Source organism: Clavelina lepadiformis, chromosome 7 (assembly GCF_947623445.1).
Source record: "Clavelina lepadiformis chromosome 7, kaClaLepa1.1, whole genome shotgun sequence".
Classification (NCBI taxonomy): Eukaryota; Metazoa; Chordata; class Ascidiacea; order Aplousobranchia; family Clavelinidae; genus Clavelina; species Clavelina lepadiformis.
Genome location: NC_135246.1, coordinates 19,163,515 through 19,180,489, shown reverse-complemented (window position 1 = coordinate 19,180,489; position 16,975 = coordinate 19,163,515). Strand labels below are relative to the sequence as shown.

The 16,975-nt window shown below is 39.1% G+C and overlaps 1 protein-coding gene across 2 annotated transcripts; it reads left to right on the top strand.

The window, feature by feature from the left end:
- Positions 1–2,071: 2,071 nt before the first annotated feature.
- LOC143465435 (regulatory-associated protein of mTOR-like) lies at positions 2,072–15,221 on the top strand. 2 transcript variants are annotated; one of them, XM_076963724.1, is made up of 30 exons: positions 2,072–2,419; positions 3,187–3,289; positions 3,448–3,530; positions 3,728–3,886; positions 4,112–4,258; positions 4,636–4,856; positions 5,071–5,171; positions 5,952–6,084; positions 6,190–6,286; positions 6,571–6,672; positions 6,803–6,997; positions 7,254–7,500; positions 7,572–7,669; positions 7,974–8,229; positions 8,379–8,504; positions 9,098–9,244; positions 9,557–9,681; positions 9,908–9,999; positions 10,157–10,277; positions 10,738–10,851; positions 10,948–11,056; positions 11,434–11,548; positions 11,825–11,949; positions 12,020–12,096; positions 12,330–12,467; positions 12,747–12,856; positions 12,996–13,079; positions 13,972–14,100; positions 14,581–14,710; positions 15,020–15,221. In XM_076963724.1, the coding sequence occupies exons 1-30, from the start codon at positions 2,237–2,239 to the stop codon at positions 15,089–15,091; spliced, it is 3,939 nt and encodes a 1,312-aa protein (XP_076819839.1). In that variant the 5' UTR covers positions 2,072–2,236; the 3' UTR covers positions 15,092–15,221. The 2 variants fall into 2 exon arrangements, with proteins under 2 accessions (XP_076819839.1, XP_076819838.1); XM_076963723.1 differs by having other exon boundaries at positions 12,747–12,868.
- The last annotated feature ends 1,754 nt before the right edge of the window (positions 15,222–16,975 follow it).

Here is a 16,975-nt window from a genome sequence, read left to right as displayed (position 1 = left end):
CTTTAAACACGCATAGACAAACGCGATTTTATACAGCAAGCCCCATAGCCTATCTAAAAGTTCCACAAAATTTGTCGGCGCCGTAGTGGAGTAGTTTAAGCGCCAATCTCGTAATCATGCTTCCTTGGGAAACTCCCAGTTGTAATGCCGTTGTAATGCACTTGGGCTGGGCAGCCGCAGCTATGACAATTGCTCCTGTTCAGCCATAGTTGAAACTGTGGCAGTTACATGCAGAAGTTTCATCAACATTTTTTATCTTCATGCTCATTTATACTAAACAAATAAAAAAGCTTGTTGTTTGAACACCAAGTTACAATAAATAAACAAAGAATTAAAGCTTCAGTGTCTGCTCTGTGTCTGCTTTCAGTGTCACACCGAAATATTTATCTTTGCGTGCCCGATTTCTTGTTAAACGCTGTTGTAATTTCCAGTGATAGAAAACTGCCTCTTGACAATCCAGTAATGGAAGACAATCAATTGAAAATAAATTGTACACAAGTTTTGTCCAAGTCATTAAGTGCAGAAGTGCAAAATAACGCACCTTAAATGCAGCACTGGAATTCATGTAAATCAGTATTGAGTGCATCTGTTCCGTAGTCTGGCTATACCAGGGGTGGGCAAACTACGGCCGCATGCGGCCCGCGGGTCCATTTTCTGCGGCCCGCCGGCACTTGCAGAAACTCCTACTCATCACTTATTGTTTTAATTAAACAGGTTACATGACAAAATATTATTCCCTTTACGAGTGTGTTTTTCTCTTCACTTTCAGTGCGTAAACACACACACGTCAGTCGCGCATGTATTGCAACATACACTTCTCACGCATTGCTTGATTCAATTGTTTGATCATAAAATACAATTACGGTAGCGGCTACCGTAATACCGTAAGGCGTCAGTCGAGCATGTATTGCAACATACACTTCTCACGCATTGCTTGATTCAATTGTTTGATCATAAAATACAATTACGGTAGCGGCTACCGTAGGCCTACCGTAACCGTAAAACTGTGAACAGTTGCACAAGTCTCATTAAATTTTGTGATGATGATTGCATAGATTTAAACGTAACTGAGTGTGGAATACAAAAATTGTGCTTAATATGAATATGCGTTTATTTACACACCGGGTAAATTTTCCTACTTTGTAATGAAAATGTGCGGCCCGCCGGCTGCAACATTTTTTCAAATGTGGCCCTCAGTACGAAAAGTTTGCCCACCCCTGGGCTATACCATAAACTACATACCTACCATATTGAAAAATGGCAGAATGGCCAATAGCTCATTATTCTGAATTCAAAATTGCAATATTTGTTTAACCATTCAGTCATTCTTGCAAGTGTAATTTCAATTTCTAGTTTATTTAACTTGTTTGTATAAATTATAAAAAATAAACAAACAAACAATAAACTTGTAAACAATACTTGTTTATTGTAAATTGGCGCTGAAACAACTAATTGTTTGTTTTTGTGTTGATAAAAATCGATGTGTACATGAGGTTAAATAATTCAACATCTCATGGATTACAGCATGATTTCTGGGTTCTACTTGATTTGTCGTTCTGTTTCAAATACAGCATGGGCTGGGTCACGGAGATGTTAATAGGAACACTATGACTTGTCTTTTACATGCCTTTTGTGCTCTCTAATATTTTTTTCTAAGCTGAGGACACTCTCATCTGTTCATTAAAAACATCATCAATAGAATTCACTCAGTGGTTTCAAACTAAACCCCCACGGCAAAAATGAGATTTGTCAAGTGGCAGTTTTACAAACTGTTGCTAAAACCAGCACAAAGAAGTTTTGACATAAGCTAGCATATGAAGTGTAGCATATGAACCATGAAATTACACAAACGAGGCAAGTGAAATCAGTGAAATCATAATTACTGCCATGTGTTCTACTAAGAAATTGAAAAAACAATCTGAAATTGAAGTTTTTGTTGAGAGTACTAGAATTTAACACTAGACATATTTTTTTCGCCACTTTGTTAATTTGTTACTTCTTGGCTTTTCCAAGGTATATATCTCTTTACTATTGTGGGCTATCAAATCTCTCATTTTGTGTGCACAGGCATTATAAGCATTTTATCACGTATATATCTGCTCATTTCACCAGTTGCCAATGCTTAGTCCAGGTTAATTTATTCATAAAAAGACGTTTCAGGTGAATTTATCCAGTTAATGCGCAAACACTCATTGCCTATAAGTAGAATTGCAGCAGGATCTGGTTGTGGTTGAAAATGACCATGGGCCCCAAAGACAATGGAAGTAAAGAACAATTTGAAGACGATGAGGAAGTTTTGGAAATCAATTCCGTTATTGATAAAATGTTGCACGTTCCAATCGCATATCAGGAAAAGCGTCACTTGGAGAAAATTTCTGGCGCTAAAATAGTCGCCGAGTCATGGAGACTGAAAGAAAGGGTATCTATGTTTTCGATAATTGATTTTGAATTTTTGTAATTGCAAACCTAATATTTTCCTGCGATGTTAATATTTTTTATAGAAACACAGTAAAAGCCACCTGCAACATTGAATTTTGCTGCAGATTATACCAGTCTTTGTTTGCTATGATCAGATTTCACATATTATGGCCCTTTTTATTACATATTTGTTTTCTATTAGACTTCTTGCTACACACCATGTCACTGCACTTAATCACGTATATATACTGTTTAGTTTCATGAGAGTCACCTTTGAAACCTCAATTTTTGTATCTATGTTGTGTGCCATGTAGCATTTTAAATCTGCATCACAGTTTTATAATTGTCACATTTTTTGATGTATCTGATGACTGAGCTTGAGTTTTTGGCGTTAAAACAGCAGCTTAATCTTTATCTTCCATGCTCTTCTTTTTTCTCTTTTGTTTTGCAAATCATTATCAAGTTTTTTTCTAGTCGAAACTGACAGTTACTAGTTTACATTGACTGACTTTGTGAAATTCTGAGTTTGGTTTTTCTCACGAAACAAACTATTGTCGCATGAATAGGATGTTTATAGTCTGGCTAATCCTATTAGTGAAGGTCTGACTATAATGGCTTTATATGTGTGACAAATTAGGTAATATGACGAAAAGGGTCCAGTCTGAAAGAGGTCTTATTCAGTGGATTCTACTGTTCTGACATAACTACATCTTCTAAACGTAGCCCAGATGTGCAGATAGTATTTAACAAAATTGTAATTCTGTTCAGATGAAAACTGTCAGTGTTGCACTTGTCCTGTGCTTGAATGTTGGAGTTGATCCACCTGATGTGGTGAAGACATCACCCTGTGCAAGAAGAGAATGTTGGATCGGTGAGCGTCGATTAGCCAGCCTTATCCAAAGCTCAAAATTTAATCATTGTGTGGATTACTAAAACTGTCTCCAGTAATAAACGCTAGGTTTTGTAGCTACGATTCTTGACGTTTAGTTTTTATGGGAATTATGTTTATTTTATGGTAATCTGTGGTAGATCCTCTGATGAACAGCCCACAAAAAGCTTTAGAATCAATTGGAAACAGCATACAGAAGCAATACGAGAGATGGCAACCAAGGGTAATGCATTTGTCATTAGTGCTAACTGTTAATACAATTGATGTAAGACATGATGCCTATAATCTCAACGACAGGCTGTGTTGTCATGTTTAATGTCTCACAAACTCCAGTCCACTTTATTGCTGCGTGATGATTAAACCCCGTCCATAGCAATCCACTTTGCATCAAATATCATCCAGAAGTTTTTTATTTTCCAGGCAAGGTATAAGCAGAGTCTTGATCCCACTGTAGAAGATGTAAAGAGACTTTGCACATCGTTGAGGAGAAATGCAAAGGAAGAAAGAGTCCTCCTCCACTACAATGGACATGGAGTGCCACGACCTACAGCTAACGGAGAGATATGGGTTTTCAACAAAGTATGTGTTGATATGCTCAGAAGATGTAATTATTTAGGGCTTTTGCAACATGTTATGCAATTATGCTTACTAGCAAGTTGCTAATTACATTAATTAAAATCAAACTAAGCTACTGGTAAGTTTCTTTTTTATATGCTTTACATCTAGCATGTGTATTGTTTTGGTAAATATAGTTAGACTTTTAAACGAATTTTTTACATTTTACCGCCAAGTTTAATTTCTCAGAATTACACCCAATACATTCCACTGTCCATATATGACCTGCAATCATGGATGGGAAGTCCGTCAATATTTGTCTATGATTGTTCGTGTGCCGGCCTCATCGTCAGTTCATTTCAATCATTCGCCGAGCAACGGGAACAAGACTTTCAAGTAACTTGACAGACTTTACTTTTTGATCATAGAATCTGCACCATTTTGTATCAATTTAATATGTGGATGTTAGCTTTTATTATTATTATTTAATTATAAATCTATGCATTGTACATCACTGTATTGTTTAATTGGCGAGTAGGTGTCAGTGTGTCCTTTTGTAGGCTTGTGGTTAAATATCGTAACATGATAACAAAATAAATAACGTAGTGTGCCGTCACCGAACATTTCATGCTTCAGCGGTCATTGCTAAACGAGTGGCTTCACGTGATTAGTTTATGGCTTCAATTCAACGAACCAGGTTGCGGATTTCGAAACTAAGTCAATCTCGTAAATGATTTCTTTTTATCACTTAACAATCTTTTTGTTTTTCTAAGATCAACTCTCTACACTCACCAAGCTCAAACTCATGCGATGCCAAGAACTGCATTCAGCTTGCCGCGTGCTCAGCCTCCCAGCTTCTTCCCATGAATCCGGAGTTACCCGCTGATCTTTTCACTACTTGTCTGACTACTCCGATCAAGATCGCCCTCCAGTGGTTCTGCCACCAACGACAAGGATCGCTGGCGCCGGGTGTCACCCTAGATCTCATTGAAAAGTAAGATTTCGATCCAACTTGTTAACTGTCGTACATGCACAACGATGCTTTTATAAGTAAAACTGTCTGGAATCACTGATAAATAATAAAATCTTTCTTTATTGACTACCTATTGTCATTTTAATTTATTGGCTATCTCTTGGTTGGTGACTATTGTTTGTGATATATCACAATGTTTGATTCTATCCTCGCTGATACTGCTGCTTATTTGAAGGATTCCAGGTCGCCTGAACGATCGACGCACTCCACTTGGCGAACTTAACTGGATATTTACAGCAATAACCGACACAATTGCTTGGAATATTTTGCCACGAGGTGAAGCTTTACGTTATGTAGATTGCCACTTGTATGTTTTGCATAGCAGGTCTTCATAGTCTAATGCAGGGTGGTCCAAGTCCCCCAGCATCTGGGGCCACAATATTATTTCGAGCGTTGTTCGCCGGCCACACGTAAGTTTATTTTACACGAAAACCATTAAACCATAGTCAAACAATTCAAACAACTTTCCTGTTTATTGATACATACATCAACATCTTATCACTAATAGACCTTGCGAGAACTTTCAGAATACGCAGAGAGCATTGTGTCACAATTACTTTATTCGGGTTTCATGTGTTTATGACGCAACACTCCACGTTGTTCAACGAAAACCCAAAACTTTTCACTGTGATACTGCAACCTACTGACGAGTAGCAGTAGCCTACTAATGTACTGGTACTTGAATAGAAAAAGTTTAGTAATCACTGAATTAAATGATGTTCCGCGGGCCACAGATAATGATGTTGCGGGCCACATGTGGCCCGTGGGCCTGGGTTTGGACCGCCCTGGTCTAATGGAATATTGCTATTCTTAAAGCTGGTTTGAAAGTGAATGTTTCGTACTCTTTCAAGCTGTTTGTATCCGCCTTGTTTTTCCCAGAATAACATTCAAGCTACTGAAGCTAGAATATTTGATTGAATTGTTTTTGTTAACTGTTGTGTTCGAAACACATCAAACCGTTAATTGCAATCGATCCATGCAGTTTGTATGTCTTGCGTATTTATGTTCTGGGTTCATCTAAATCATGTGCATATAATTACTATTTTTCTGGTGCAGATTTGTTTCAAAAATTATTCCGACAAGATCTATTGGTAGCCAGCCTGTTCCGCAACTTCTTACTGGCCGAGAGAATTATGAGGTCATACAGATGCACACCCGTGTCAAGCCCACCAGTACCAGCAACTTTCAGGTTAGGAAGTTCGCCCAAATAAAGCGTATAATGCGTTTTTATACTTGAGAATTGTTGTTATTTCATGATTAATGTCAGTGGTGAAGTAATGTAATGTCTTTGCAGGCACCCAATGTGGGCAGCGTGGGACCATGCAGTTGATGTGTGCCTGTCTCAGTTGCCACAGTTACTCAGCGATGATTCATCAAATTACGCATTCCAGGTATGTTTTTTGTAGTCATATACTTATATTACACTTTTTCATGAATATGAATCCACGCAATCTATGTTCCATTCATCATGACATTGCAGTGTAACCAAGATAAGAGGAAACTTGTATCCACTATTCCACATACATACCATGATAAAGTATTCTTATATGCTTTGAGAATATTCAATTGTGGAATACTGTAAATTCAAAACTTGTAGCTGTGCAAACTCATGAATAAGTTATTGCAATTGGGTTGTATGATGCTTGTGTCTCAAACCGTGTTACTTATCGTTCAGAACAGTCAGTTTTTTGCTCAACATCTGACCGCTTTTGAAGTCTGGCTGTCCTTCGGAATTGAGCAACGTGACCCTCCCGAACAATTGCCCATTGTGTTGCAAGTATGACATCATAAACCTATTGTAGTCAGTGTTGTACTAACACAAGTAAGCGCTGTATATTTATTGGCATCATACACGGTGGACTAAATTGTTTAGCTGTGGTGACTCTTCTACTTACCATCAACCACAGGTCTTACTTAGTCAAGTTCATCGTTTGAGGGCTCTCGATCTGCTCGGAAGGTTTCTTGACCTCGGACCATGGGCAGTCAGCCTGGCGCTGTCTGTAGGAATCTTCCCGTACGTTCTTAAGTTGCTACAAAGTCAAGCAAAAGAGCTCCGTCCATTGCTGGTCTTCATATGGGCTAAGATACTAGCTGTGGATTCAGTGAGTACTTACGTGTTGTTTGTGCTTTGAAAGTTGCCATCGCAATTTTCACAAAAAAATAAAACGATTGATAAAATTGAGATAATAATAGTTCATGTTGATGTTTAGCAAGTATAGTAGTATCTAAGTAATTTGGTGGAAATAGAAATGATGATGTGAAATCTGATGTTGTTGTTCTAGTTGGGAAAAGGTTGGACAATTTAATTAACAGAATAACCCGGTTTATTTGTGTTAATGTCGAGTCACTGATTTTCAGACATGTCAGAGTGACTTAGTCAAAGATGGGGGTCACCAGTATTTTCTACGAGCACTTCAGGACCCACAGATGTCCGCATCTCGACGGACAATGGCAGCGTTCGTTCTTGCGGAAATCGTCAATGGAAACTCAGCTGGGCAGGAGGCATGCCTGCAGCGGAACGTCGTCTCGATCTGCCTCGATCAACTCGACGACGAGATCGTCATGACCACTCCTAAGCTGAAGCAGTGGGTGTCTATATGTTTGGGTGAGGTTTTCTTCATCATTTGGTGACCCCGTCTAAAAGTGAGTGTCACCTTATTTTCACATTCTTTGAAGGTCGTGTGTGGACAAATTACGACGAGGCCAGGTGGAGAGGTGTGAGGGACCAAGCACATGAGAGACTTTACGAGTTACTTGATGATCCACAAGCCGAGGCAAGTCTCAGTCTTGGATCTTTTTACTTACTACTAGTGGCCTGTTTTCTGCAGATCTTGGCGTTAGTCGTAGTGTCAATGAACTTGAAGATTTTTATGAAATATTGTTGAATAATCATATTTACTGTAATGAAGTAACTAATTTTAACTGTTATTGTTACATTTTTTCTGTAAATGTGAACGATTCTGTACAGTTTTTTCTCATATTTAACTTTCAGCTTTCATAGTTAGTTGACTTTGTTGTCATTTGGTCATGCCTTGTTATGGAGTTATGTTGGCTGTGAATAGTATTTATGGTGCTCAGGTTCGTGCCGCTGCCGTGTATGCTCTCGGAACGTTCGTTGACAACCAACCAAAGGCCGGCAGCGACCACGCGGCACACGTCAACCAGGCAGTGGGAGCGACACTGGCTCCATTGCAACGCCGTGAAGCAAGTGTGCTTGTTCGCTGTGAACTCGCTAGCGCCCTACAGAGACTGGTGTCATGTTACGACAGTAGTTTTGCCGCAATTGCATTCCGTTTTGTGGAAGAGGAAAAAAATCTGGATGTCATACAAGAAGGTGAGTTAGCGCAACACACCGCAAGGCCCTTATTTATCAGCTCTTCTACCAGCGTTCTTATCAAAACTTATCTTAACTTTGATGATTTGTGCGTCATTCAGTAGTAGGTACCTTATCATGTTACTCATACAAACATGTGCAATTTATAGTCGGAAGCAAAACGAAGACACGAACTGCTGGGAATGGCTCGGTTCATCAAGTGACGCGATCAAATTCACGTTCAAGTTTCGACCACACAAACCCACCGGCGAATTATCTTTCTATGATGAAACAAAGTAGGTCATGGTCTGTGCTGACAGCTTAGCAGATTGATGTTTAGAAATTTGGGCAGCCAGCTGTTAGTTCTTACACAAGGCCATTGTTTTAGGCCTTTAGGGGACCTAGGCAGCCGCTTAAATTTCTTCATCAACCTTTCAAAATTTATTCTTCTGCTGCCACAGCATGAAATTAGCAGTTAGTCTTTAAAAGTCGCGGAAATTGCGGCCTCAAAACATTTCTTTTCTTATTGCCAAAGCCATGCCTTAGAAAAGTTTTGTACAGCAGCTTTTAAAAGTGTTTAGCTGCTGTTTTTCAACCGTTGTAATCAATTCCATGTTTTCATATCATCCAAACTTTTGACTTCCCTCCTATCTTAAGAACTAATTATATGGCGTGACATCAAAAATTAAATTCCCGAACAACACTATTATGATATTTTCATGTCACATAAGCATAGTTTGTTATTATCCATGACATTATGCATATCATAAATTTATGATATCGGGGTATGAAAACAAACTCATCGAAATTATGAGCCGTTTGTTGAGGTCCTCCATGAGGTGGAAATCACAAGCAAGTAGATGTTGACCAAAAATTGATTCTCCTCCAGGTTTAGCTGGAGATGTGTCCGGACTTTCGTCTTCATCTGATTCAACCACCCAAGCGGCATCCGGGTACGATCAAGACACCAACCTCTCGGCAGAAAGATTAAATCGTTTAAGGAAAATCTCATTCTCTGGGTTACCTTCAATCGTCGGTGAGTCATCTTTTCCGTTTTTATTGACATCATTCACTTGCGAATACTGACGATCCGGTTTAAACAGTCAGTGCATTCGGATCGTGTATTACACGAACTTGTCAGGCTAACGACTTTTTTTAATTGACCATTTTAAAGTTTTGTGGGTATTCAGCATGTTTATACTGCGTTACATACATGTATGACTTAAAACTATTCCAATTTGCACAATATATATTTTACTTCGAAAAACTATTCCTTTTATATAAAAAATATCAACAATCAAAACGAGATTCCACCACTATGCCTGTAACGCTTTAAACCACTTGTCAGGATCGTCGTATAGTTCAGTGAACGCAAATATCTGGAAGGTTCTTCTGTCTCTTGCCGCAGACCCTCACCCAAATGTATCAGCGCTTGCCAAGTGTGTTGTTGCTGGAGTAATGGAACGTGTGGCTGTGAGTATTTGATTTCAGTCGATAGTGATTGCTGGTAATATCATGGCTGAGGGCATATAAGTAGCTACAATACATCATACATGGCACAAGTTAGCATATGATGTAATCTATATTCCTGGTTGCTGTGATTAGCGGAAGGTTTTCTTATGAAATGTTTCATATATACCGACTGCAAAACTTCCACAAAAATTTGAAAATGATATTTGAAATTTGAAGTTGAATTTAGCTGATGGCAAAAGAGCAAAACTGTCGTTACCTGTCGGAGTCCGGCAGTCCAAGACCGCGGAGAAGAGGAGATTCAGAAAACTACGGAGACGGGTAAAAGATTTAATTTGCTTGCCTATAATGCTGAAATATTTAGTCGTAATTAAACAGATAATCTTCTTAACAAACTGGCTAATGTGGAATTAGGTTATAGTTAACGCGTATGAGCGTCTACTACTTCACTATCGACACCGCTGTTATTTCCTCGTAGGTTGTCCGTCGAATCCAGCTCCCCATCACAGAGCAATAATTCACCTTTAATTCCTATTCAGCTGACTCCCTATTCCAGGACTAGGAAGTCGTTTTGGAAGGGACCGGATAGGTCAAAGGAGGTAATTTTGTCATTCTTGTGTTATGGCTTGACTGTGGTGGTCGCTAAGAAATTTTAAGATATCACGACCTTTAAAGACTATCTGCTAATTTTCTGCTGTAGTTGCAGAAAAATAAATTTTAACATAACGTTGGAAAAATGTAAGAGGCCATTTCAGGCCCCTAAAACACCGCGTATGTTTATTGGTAGATTTTCTATTTAAAAACCATATTATTTTCATTGAAAAGTTCTTGAGCCATCAGTTTTGGTCAAAAATTACTTCACTTTTAATCGGTTGATCTTCCTGAATAGACACATTTCGTTGCGATTGAGCTTACAGGGATATGCTCCTCACATCCATTTGTGTGACATCGCTGAACTTAATCTTGATTGTCATTTTCTTGTCAAATGGCCCACTGTTTTAACCCAGCCCTGTTTCGAAACTTCAGCTTAAAATGCACACCTTGCCTTCACAAACACAGGTCTTTCGTGCCTCGGATGTTCCTTCCACATCCATCGCTTTGGTACAGGATCGCCTCGTCTCAACTCAGTTCTGCTCATGGAGCACAACAGCATTTTTCGAGCCTTTGTGCAAAGTACGAGTTGCTGCAGTTTTTTTCTACGTCACCCATCGGTAAAAGTAGGGCACCAATTGTTCATATCGCATCGATAACGCGAATCTTCCATATCAGGAGACTTGTAACGAAGAAAAGGAAGAATTGATTCGACAAAAACGGCACTCTCACCTGGAGAAACTTCTCCTGAACAGAATCGAGATTGACGTCGCTCATCAGAAGCTAGGTGACCACTCATTGCTCTTTCAACAGAGCAAATTAGTAAACTTGTTGTGTAGAAGTGTTGTGTGTAAGTATACATGAATGACTAATTGGTCAATTACTATCCTCACATATGGTTATTATCGCATTGTGGTAAGAAGGTTGTGGAATATATTGTTTCATGGCAAGTTGCCGTTTCGTTGCCGGTAATATCTTCATTCCACCTTTTTTCAAACACGACATACTGCAAAATTTATGCCAAAAGGCATCGTTGATTCAAACAACGAGTAATAATAAAAGTAATACACACTGCACAATCTACAACAAATTATTGGCTATTGCAATATTAACATTTCTGTTTTTGCATCAAAATGAAAATTCAAAGTGCACTTGTTAATGCAGATATGTCAAGACTCGGTGATCAGCAGTTTTTCAACAAAAATCCCCAGCAACCAGTTTCACTTTTGTTTCATCCACACAACAACAATCTCCTTGTCGCTGATAGAACAGGAATCAAGTAATGAAGCTTATATAGACGCTACAGTATATATTATATACAAACTCCTATATAAACTATATATAACTTATTGTAATTACGACCTGGACGTCGAAAATAACATATGTGGGTTGAATAGTCCTGGATTAAACTGTCCTATGTCGAATCGTTTGTGGCTTGATTGAGCCAACCACCAATCAAAATACTAACTAAGCAAGATAAACCAGATTTGTGGCTTAGCTAAAATAATCCAACCATAAGTTATTCGGTTTAATTCAACCCAATCATTCTCGTCAGTGTATGGGAGTGGGAATGTGGCCAGCGGAAGCAATGTCTGCGAAATAATAACCCAACCAACTCGTCAATAAGCAGCATGCACTTCATCAACGAGCATCAGGATCCCCTCCTATTGGTCGGCTCAGGTAGGCGATAATTCATGGTGTTCAAAAGGACGATTTGAAGAAAATTGCAAAGATTTTTTATCGGTTTTAGATGATGGTTGTGTTCGGATTTGGAAGAATCCCTGCAGGAAGGAAAACCCAAATCCAGAGTTGGTCGCAGCATGGCAGGTTGGTTCAATGATCATTCTATTGCACTATTATCTTAGGACCCAGGATGAATATCAAACTTTCAAAAGATGATTTTAAGCATTATCGGAATGTTACTGGGAATTTAAATTGCAACATACATTCATTCGAAACACCAGTCAATGTTATCTGGACAAATCGCTTTAACTTGATCAGGATTGGATCCGATCTTTCAGCAACGCTATGTAGTAATCTCACTGTTGGTCATGTTCCAGGCAATCTCGGACATCATTCCGTCGTCCAGGAGTTCAGGTTTAGTCACGACCTGGGACCAGTCCAACCTCCACATCTACATCGGAGGCGATTCGAGACACATACAACTCTGGGACACTACAACGGAACGGAAGGAACAGGTTAAATGGGAAATGTCATTAAACGATCTCTATGTACTACCAGTATTTTTAAGGTATTTTGAAGGCCGAAGGGGTCTCCTAAATTTTACTAGGGCAGAAAATTATAGTAACTTTACGATTAAGAACACTTGCTCAACTATTTCCATCAGTGCCCAAATCACGTCTCGATCACGAATCACTTGTCATGTCGTTACCGCAGCAGAACCAAAGCGTGTTTTGCGGCCACAGTAGGTCATCAGATGTGCGCCAGCCCTTTCCTGAATATCTTCTTTGTTGCAGGAATTCCTCACCGGCGCTGACAGCTGCGTCACAACCCTGGATTTTTCCGGCAACCTCCTAGCAGCCGGTTGCGGAGACGGTAGTGTAAGGATGTTCGACACGCGCGACCGGTACGTTGACAGGTCAGGGGTCACTTTAACATAGTTCTAAGAATTTCCTTAAATTTTAATGGAGCCCGACCATTGGAAGTTGTGTTTTTGTGAGTGGACGTTTCCTGTTGTAAGTCGCACATGCGCGGTTGTTTTACAGTCCGAGGCATAAAGCCCACCCCGCCCACAACCAATGGATCGTGAACACGACTTTTCTGGAGAAGGAACTTCTGCTCACGGCAAGGTTGGTCAACTGCTTACTTGGTTTCGATTCCTAGCTTGATAATTTCGTTCGCAGATTAAAGCAGTTCTGCTCGGGACGGAATACCGAGCAATTTGTTGAACATTACCGAAACGTGCATTTTGGATAAATGTGGCTTAATAAGCGGCATTTGTGACATTCAGCTTCCATTCAGCTATCTTGTTTTTTGTGACTACTCTCATGTATGAGCTTAACTTTCCACTAGTATTAGATTATACTGAATACCTGTTTAAATCTAGTTCATTTAAGTTGGCGTCAAACACCAAAAAATGCCATAAAATCTTTGTTCGTTTTATTATACAGCAAATTTACTAAAAGACTGATTTCTCGAAAAATCCTGCAAGGGGCTCTCTGAAATTTTGCATGTCAATTTAGTATGCTTTGAACTACCATTCCGTTAAATGCCATCAAAAAACCATGATTCAAACTTTTTTTACAAAGGTGCAAATTAAACACTAGAATTTTTGGTCTAAAAACCCAATTTTAGCTACTTTTATGCTAATTTTTAGCATAATTCTGCACGCGAAGTGCGACATTGAAGCACGCCAACTGCTGGGGTAATTCTAGAAAACAACACCAACCATGCTGGATTCTGATTGGTCTGAACACGTTTTTTAAAGCCCTACGTAGGACGTCCAACAAATTCATAAAGATCTTAGTTTTAGGTTTTTGTCGCCTCCTTAAGAACTCTGCATTGTGTATCAAAACTCAAGCATATCCTGACGACGGTAGCTTTTATGTCCTTTTGCTTCTCGAACAGCAAACAAAGATGTAGTCACAAGTCCTAGGACAACCATTGGACAGAATTCATAAAATCGTGTTTACATTGTGAATTAGTATCATAGGTTTTTCTTACTTATTCTTTCATCTACAGTGAGCTTGGTGACGTCAAAATGTGGGACATACGTAAGATGTCAGGTGACCCGTATCGCACCATAAAAGTCGTACGCACAGGAGGAATCAGACACGTTGGCGTTCATCCAAATCTTCACATCATAGCATGGTAATTGGTAATCATACTTGATAGCGTTCAACTTTCCTTTAGGTACTGATCATATTACTTGAACACACTCGGGACCGGTAAACCAACTACGAGGCCCGTGGTAAATTTTCAGTTTTAAGTCGTCAGTTTAAGCTGTTCTTAAGCTAGTTTGACAAAGTAACAAACAGCTGTGTTATTACCCAAATGTAGCCAACATCAGAGAATAAATACAGTAAAGTGGAAAGTTTTCTCAACTGAATTATACATTAAAAACTGTTCATACTGAGTTAAGCATATAATTTACTTAAGTTGCCTCCGCCACTATTTCCATTACGTTGATCCGGTCATGCGCACAATAACACAATAATAACTGTGACAGTAACTAGAATAAAGTTTTGTTGTATTACGCTTGAATGCCCATGTTGAAATTGTATGTGACAAATTTAACAAAATTTTGCATGCTTAAGCTATATGTGTCAAATCTCTTCAATAACTTGTTAGTGGTTCGGCCGATCATTCTGTCAGTTTCCTTGGATTGGATGGCGAAGATCTTGGCACTGTCAAATATTACGAGGGATTTCTTGGCCAGAGACTCGGCAGGATAACTTGCATGGCCTTTCACCCTTTGCTTGTGAGTTGAATTCGAACAATTATTATTTTGTTAACAGTTATTATGCTCTAACCCATACGCTGTCGTACCGTTTGGTACCGGTGGCATTTTCTGCAGGCTAGTTGTACGCCGGTGTTAACTGTATGAAAAGCAATTTATGTGAGACTGGAAAGGGTTTATCCGTCTAATTAAATTACAAACAATATTTTAAAAGTAGGCAATAGCCGGCGAATAATGTTAGTTATGTTAATGTATGTTATGTGTCTCTGTTATCTCTCTAGATGTGTTTGCGCTCGCAGGTTAGTCAACTTAACTTGGTTTCATTTGCAGGCGAACCTCGCTGTTGGGACTGCTGACTGCTTTCTCACCGTCTATTCCGGGGAAAGCAAATCCCAGTCTTAGCTTTTATTTCTCAAAGATTTTAAAACCTTGCAATCAGCCGCTCACTGTCAATCACACACAACGTCATATTGTCAAACATTGTCGTCATATGTTTCGTATTTTGTCGTCATAATTATAACATCTCGTCTTACTGTTGTCGTTTACTGTTTTGCCGGTCGCGTCAGGTTACTGCGAGTTTTCTTCACCCGTTTCCGAAGCCGTCCAATACCAAAAAATGCCGTTAAAGTCTTGTTTTTTTTATTATACAGCGAATTTACTAAAAAAGCTGAATACTCGAAGACCCTTCCATGGGGTTCTCTGAAATTTTGATTGATACTTTGGTATGCTTTGGACCAACATTCCATAAAGTGCCATCAAAAAAACAGGATTCAAACTTTTTTAAGAGGCGCAAAATCAACACCAGAATTTTTGATCTAAATAACAAGTTTAGCTGGTTTTATGGCTGTTGTTGCACGCGACCTGAGACATTCAAGCACGCCAACTGGTAGGGTAAATCCCCGGCTAAAAAAACACCAACCATTTCGCCCTATGATTGGACTCGCCAGCTATTCAAAGACGTCCAGCAAAATCATAGACATCGTAGTCAGACAGTTCCTTCCATAGATATCTTATATATGATAACTAGATATCCAACTCTCGCTGAAAAGTGAAGCAAGCCTGCGATAACACATACGCCCAAAAGCGTTGGGCGAGAGTGAGACAAAGGCTAAAAGCCAATTGTAAATGGCAGTAGTTCTGTATAGTCCTAATTCTATGGAAGTTTTTCGGAAGGCCGAGGTGTTTGCTCTGCACAATCATTGACTGTTTTTGTAAATATTTGTATTTTTGCTGTATCAATGAGTGAGCTTGCCTAGGCTAATTGCCTACCGGTACCGTATAGGCCTAGCATAAGGCAATGTGGTAGCCCTTCATTTGAGTAAGAGTTGCATGATCCAAAGCAAATGATTAATACATAAAAAATTATTTTCCACAAAAATATTGCCAGAAACATCCTACCATTCGCACAAACTGCTCGCTAATGATACCGGTACGGTACGGGCCGTTCCAGTATCTGGGCCCATATTTAAACGCCAAACACCCTTTAACTATGCAATTGAGCTTCAGGAATATTGCTTAGCATCGTCTGCATCAAAAAAACGTCTTTCCATTTTATAATTATTTGCCAATCTCACATAATCCTTTCATATGTTGCATTCCACACATATGCGCCAGAGCATTTCTGGTCGCATATGTTGACAAAATGGCGGACACATACTGGCTTCACTTCTTAAAGCACAAGCGCAAGGTAGTTGGATATCTAGTTATTATATATAAGATATCTATGGTTCCTTCAGGGCACCAACTGTGTGCCTATTTCAGATAAACGTGTGTGCTTGTGCGCTAATACGGTTAGTACCCTACAAGGTTCTACCAACCACCACATGCAACTAAGACTGAAATGATTTTTTGAAAATCTTATGAAAGCATTTACAAAACTGATTTAACCAATCAAAGGGCAGCATGGTTAGCGTGGTATGAAAGTTGCAGGTCGCGTGCAGAATTTAGGTAAAAATTGGCACAAAAACGAGTGAGTTGTGTATTTTTGGCCAAAAATTTTAGTATTGGCTTCGAAGCTTTATTACAAAAGTTTAAGATGTTTGTGGGTGTGCGACAAAGTATAAGTCCAGTTTTTTTTCAAAACCATGGGTAACGTCACGCAGTGAGTCCATACGAAATTTATTTTTAGTGATTTCATTACGAAAAAACCAACAAGATTTTTATGCCGTTTTTTACTGTTATCGACAAGTTTGCTAAAATTATGATAATTGTGGCAAAAGCGTTTCTACTGCTTGTATCAAAACACCTTCTCAAGCTTTAGTAGCGGTGCTACGGAATGGCCCGCAA